Consider the following 7,565-nt stretch of genomic DNA (forward strand, 5'->3'; position numbering starts at 1 on the left):
TATTATATACACCGGTGCCCCTGTTATATATCCTGGTGCCCCTATTATATACACCGGTGCCCCTGTTATATATCCTGGTGCCCCTATTATATACACCGGTGCCCCTGTTATATATCCTGGTGCCCCTATTATATATCCTGGTGCCCCTATTATATACCCTGGTGCCCCTGTTATATACCCTGGTGCCCCTATTATATATCCTGGTGCCCCTGTTATATACCCTGGTGCCCCTGTTATATATCCTGGTGCCCCTATTATATACCCTGGTGCCCCTGTTATATACCCTGGTGCCCCTATTATATATCCTGGTGCCCCTGTTATATACCCTGGTGCCCCTGTTATATACCCTGGTGCCCCTGTTATATATCCCGGTGCCCCTATTATATACACCGGTGCCCCTGTTATATATCCTGGTGCCCCTATTATATACACCGGTGCCCCTGTTATATATCCTGGTGCCCCTATTATATACACCGGTGCCCCTGTTATATATCCTGGTGCCCCTATTATATATCCTGGTGCCCCTATTATATACCCTGGTGCCCCTGTTATATACCCTGGTGCCCCTGTTATATATCCTGGTGCCCCTATTATATATACTGCTAATCATATTATATACACTGGTTTCCCTTACTATATTTATACTTGTGCACACATGTTTCACATCCACATTGTACTAAATAATCTTAGAGTCACTGTTGAATTCCTCTTTCTGCTTTCATGTGCCCCTCAGCGAAGCGGCTAAAGAAAGGCATGGCGACGGCCAAACAGAGACTAGGAAAGATCCTCAAGATCCACCGCAACGGGAAGCTCCTCCTGTAACAGGAAGTGACTCGCTACGGAGCATTGCCATTGGCTCCTGCAGTACTCTTAGCATATGAACTGGCTCCATCTCCTTTCCTTTGATTGGTGCTGGGCTAACAGACAGACTGAAACAGTCAACATTGGTTTTGCCTATACTTAAAAGTGTACAGAATAATTGCTAGAAATATTTTTTAAGAAAAATGTGTCATTTTACTACAGTCAGTTTATCAGGGGGTCGCTATGCTATGCGTTAAACTAGGGCTGCGGCCCAAATGTCAGCCTATTCCCTTTATAGTGCCCTGGTCAAAAGTAGTGCGCTACAAAGGGAATAGGCTGCCATTTGGACCGCGACCCAGAAGTACATCCAGGACCCTGAAAGTATCCCTTCCATGTGTTCAGTTGGACGGGTTAAAGATAGTTTATAGAGAATTCATTCCTACTATTTCGATGGGGGTTATCATTAACCTTGCAATATTTGTTTTAGAATTTAAGAAATAATTTTTGCTTTCTGTCCTCCCCAGACCAGACTTAGCCTGAAATACAGTCTGTTTGTGCTAACATTCCACCCCCAGACATGTTAGGTGACGAGGAGTGGAATGTTAGCACAGACTGTATTTCTCCACACTAGATACACTCACCTCCACGCTATTCCTTTGTTTGCTAAGCACTATCAGTTACGATATATTTATTGTCCTAATATACTGTTTCATGTCATAGACGTGGAAAGGAAAGCCAACAAGGAACTTAATAAAATAACTTGCGAAGGGAATTTCAGATGTCAGATATGTCAATATGATGATGGTTCCAGTGTTCAAATGGATTTCTCTGAACGGTTTGTAACAGAAACACAATAAGGAATGGTGTCTTTCTTTTAACTAATGTTTCACACCCAAACAAACATATCAACATTATTTCACAATGTGCCATTACTTCCGTTTCAAGACTATCTTAAGATAGATATTGTGATTATAGACCGTATGAATTAGCTACTTTAAAGACTGTAAAACAAATAACCAAATGTGTAATATTTTGTTCTAAATTAGTACAAACACTATATTACCACAGCTGACAGTCACAGTAAATGATCCTTAATGGGATATAATGTGGTATTATTGTCATGCTTGATTTAATAAGGATTTATTTCGTATTTCCATATCAATATTCCATAATCTAACATTGACTGTATTGCCAGTCAATTGAAACTCTCTATCCCAAATGGCACCCTATTCACTATATAGTGCACTACTTTAGACCAGGGCCCTATTCCCTATGTAGTGGCCAACTTTAGACCAGGGCCCATATCTAACTCTCTAAAGGAGGATCGTTATTGAAACACTAATCATGGGCTCCTGAAGATGCTGTAAATCCCATGTGTTCTATGATGATAGGCCTCATCCAGCTCTCTCACTGTGGCTACATGGGGATACTTTCACTCCTCTGTTGGCTTTAAGGCAGCAACATAGCCTTCATCACTGAAATATGCATCATTTCTATGGCTTGTTATTCACAGTACAGTATGTAGAATGTAGCTTGTACATAGCCTTTTACAGGAATACTTTTTGTATCCTTTTTTTTCTCCCTTAATATTTCATTATTATACATTTCTACTAGTTTTTTATTATAAACCAAATATATGTGAATATATAGACATTAGTGTTTTTGATTTGACCAATGTTAGTTTTATGTTTGTTTTTAACATTGTCATTTGTTATTAGACTATAAGGTGTTGCCTGGAAAACAACTGAAGAACAAAATAACATCAATTGTTGTATGGCCTTACATTACTACATACACACAGCTACATTACTACATTACTACATACACACAGCTACATTACATTACTACATACACACAGATACATTACTACATACACACAGCTACATTACTACATTACTACATACACACAGCTACATTACATTACTACATACACACAGCTACATTACATTACTACATACACACAGCTACATTACTACATTACTACATACACACAGCTACATTACATTACTACATACACACAGCTACATTACATTACTACATACACACAGCTACATTACTACATACACACAGCTACATTACTACATACACACATCTACATTACATTACCACATAGACACAGCTACATTACTACATTACTACATACACACAGCTACATTACATTACTACATACACACAGCTACATTACATTACTACATACACACAGCTACATTACTACATTACTACATACACACAGCTACATTACATTACTACATACACACAGCTACATTACATTACTACATACACACAGCTACATTACTACATTACTACATACACACAGCTACATTACATTACTACATACACACAGCTACATTACATTACTACATACACACAGCTACATTACATTACTACATACACACAGCTACATTACTACATTACTACATACACACAGCTACATTACCACATTCACACAGCTACATTACTACATTACTACATACACACAGCTACATTACATTACTACATACACACAGCTACATTACTACATACACACAGCTACATTACTACATACACACAGCTAGATTACATTACTACATACACACAGCTACATTACTACATACACACAGCTACATTACTACATACACACAGCTACATTACATTACTACATACACACAGCTACATTACATTACTACATACACACAGCTACATTACATTACCACATACGCACAGCTACATTACATTACTACATACACACAGCTACATTACATTACCACATACACACAGCTACATTACATTACTACATACACACAGCTACATTACTACATACACACAGCTACATTACTACATAGACACAGCTACATTACTACATACACACAGCTACATTACATTACTACATACACACAGCTACATTACATTACTACATACACACAGCTACATTACTACATTACTACATACACACAGCTACATTACATTACTACATACACACAGCTACATTACTACATTACTACATACACACAGCTACATTACTACATACACACAGCTACATTACTACATACACACAGCTACATTACTACATACACACAGCTACATTACTACATACACACAGCTACATTACTACATACACGCAGCTACATTACTACATACACACAGCTACATTACTAGATTCACACAGCTACATTACTACATACACACAGCTACATTACTACATACACACAGCTACATTACATTACTACATACACACAGCTACATTACTACATACACACAGCTACATTACTACATACACACAGCTACATTACATTACTACATACACACAGCTACATTACTACATACACACAGCTACATTACATTACTACATACACACAGCTACATTACATTACTACATACACACAGCTACATTACTACATACACACAGCTACATTACTACATTACTACATACACACAGCTACATTACTACATTACTACATACACACAGCTACATTACATTACTACATACACACAGCTACATTACTACATACACACAGCTACATTACATTACTACATACACACAGCTACATTACATTACTACATACACACAGCTACATTACTACATACACACAGCTACATTACATTACTACATACACACAGCTACATTACTACATTACTACATACACACAGCTACATTACTACATACACACAGCTACATTACTACATACACACAGCTACATTACATTACTACATACACACAGCTACATTACATTACTACATACACACAGCTACATTACCACATACACACAGCTACATTACATTACCACATAACACACAGCTACATTACATTACTACATACACACAGCTACATTACTACATACACACAGCTACATTACTACATACAACAGCTACATTACATTACCACATACACACAGCTACATTACTACATTACTACATACACACAGCTACATTACTACATTACTACATACACACAGCTACATTACATTACTACATACACACAGCTACATTACTACATTACTACATACACACAGCTACATTACATTACTACATACACACAGCTACATTACTACATACACACAGCTACATTACTACATTCACACAGCTACATTACATTACTACATACACACAGCTACATTACATTACTACATACACACAGCTACATTACTACATACACACAGCTACATTACTACATACACACAGCTACATTACTACATAACACAGCTACATTACATACCTACATACACCACAGCTACATTACTACATACACACAGCTACATTACTACATACACACAGCTCATACATTACTACATACACACAGCTACATTACATTACTACATACACACAGCTACATTACTACATACACACAGCTACATTACATTACTACATACACACAGCTACATTACATTACTACATACACACCGCTACATTACATTACTACATACACACAGCTACATTACTACATAGACACAAGCTACATTACTACATAACACACAGCTACATTACTACATACACACAGCTACATTACATTACTACATACACACAGCTACATTACATTACCACATACACACAGCTACATTACTACATACACACAGCTACATTACATTACTACATACACACAGCTACATTACTACATACACCACAGCTACCATTACATTACTACATACCACACAGCTACATTACTACATACACACAGCTACATTACTACATACACACAGCTACATTACTACATACACACAGCTACATTACTACATACACACAGCTACATTACATTACCACATACACACAGCTACATTACTACATACACACAGCTACATTACATTACTACATACACACAGCTACATTACATTACTACATACACACAGCTACATTACTACATACACACAGCTACATTACTACATACACACAGCTACATTACTACATACACACAGCTACATTACATTACTACATACACACAGCTACATTACATTACCACATACACACAGCTACATTACATTACCACATACACACAGCTACATTACTACATACACACAGCTACATTACTACATACACACAGCTACATTACATTACTACATACACACAGCTACATTACTACATACACACAGCTACATTACATTACCACATACACACAGCTACATACTACATACACACAGCTACATTACATTACCACATACACACAGCTACATTACATTACCACATACACACAGCTACATTACATTACTACATACACACAGCTACATTACTACATTACTACATACACACAGCTACATTACTACATACACACAGCTACATTACTACATACACACAGCTACATTACATTACTACATACACACCGCTACATTACATTACTACATACACACAGCTACATTACTACATTACTACATACACACAGCTACATTACTACATTACTACATACACACAGCTACATTACTACATTACTACATACACACAGCTACATTACATTACTACATACACACAGCTACATTACATTACTACATACACACAGCTACATTACTACATACACACAGCTACATTACTACATACACACAGCTACATTACTACATACACACAGCTACATTACTACATACACACAGCTACATTACTACATACACACAGCTACATTACTACATACACACAGCTACATTACATTACTACATACACACAGCTACATTACTACATACACACAGCTACATTACTACATACACACAGCTACATTACTACATACACACAGCTACATTACTACATACACACAGCTACATTACATTACTACATACACACAGCTACATTACTACATACACACAGCTACATTACATTACTACATACACACAGCTACATTACTACATACACACAGCTACATTACTACATACACACAGCTACATTACTACATAGACACAGCTACATTACTACATACACACATCTACATTACATTACTACATACACACAGCTACATTACTACATACACACAGCTACATTACTAGATTCACACAGCTACATTACATTACTACATACACACAGCTACATTACTACATAGACACAGCTACATTACTACATAGACACAGCTACATTACTACATACACACAGCTACATTACTACATAGACACAGCTACATTACTACATACACACATCTACATTACATTACTACATACACACAGCTACATTACTACATACACACAGCTACATTACTAGATTCACACAGCTACATTACATTACTACATAGACACAGCTACATTACTACATACAACCAGCTGCGTTACATTACTACATACACACAGATACAGTACCTATCAAAAATTTGGACACCTAGTCATTCCGGGGTTTTTCTTTATTTTTACTATTTTCTACATTGTAGATTAATAGTGAAGATGTCAAAACTATGAAATAACACATACGGAAACATAAAGGTGTTAAGCAAATCAATATACATTTTTTTGTTGTTGAGATAATTCAAAGTAGCCACCCTTTGCCTTGATGACTACTTTTCACACTCTTGGCATTCTCTCAACCAGCTTCAAGAGGTAGTCACCTGGAATGCGTTTCAGTTAACAGGTGTGCCTTGTTTAAAGTTAATTTGTGGAATTTCTTACCTTTTTAGTTATTACATGATTCCATATGTGTTATTTCCTGATTTTGATGTCTTCACTATTATTCTACAATGTAAAAATAAAGAAAAACCATTGAATGAGTAGGTGTGTCCAAACTATGACTGGTACTGTATATTACATTACTACATACACACAGCTACATTACTACATACACACAGCTACATTACTACATACACACAGCTAACTTATTATGATTGTGTTCAAGAG

At 36.5% G+C, this 7,565-nt stretch overlaps 1 protein-coding gene across 2 annotated transcripts in view; it reads left to right on the forward strand.

Moving 5' to 3' along the window:
• LOC109884472 (lysine-specific demethylase phf2) overlaps positions 1-2,680 on the forward strand; it is a 158,525-nt gene extending 155,845 nt beyond the window's left edge. For both annotated transcript variants that reach the window (XM_031825871.1, XM_031825872.1), the window contains exon 22: positions 734-2,680. In XM_031825871.1, the coding sequence (XP_031681731.1) occupies positions 734-822 (89 nt within the window). In that variant the 3' untranslated portion in view covers positions 823-2,680. The remainder of the gene's footprint in view (positions 1-733) is intronic.
• The last annotated feature ends 4,885 nt before the right edge of the window (positions 2,681-7,565 follow it).

Source organism: Oncorhynchus kisutch, linkage group LG5 (genome assembly GCF_002021735.2).
Source record: "Oncorhynchus kisutch isolate 150728-3 linkage group LG5, Okis_V2, whole genome shotgun sequence".
NCBI lineage: Eukaryota > Metazoa > Chordata > Actinopteri > Salmoniformes > Salmonidae > Oncorhynchus > Oncorhynchus kisutch.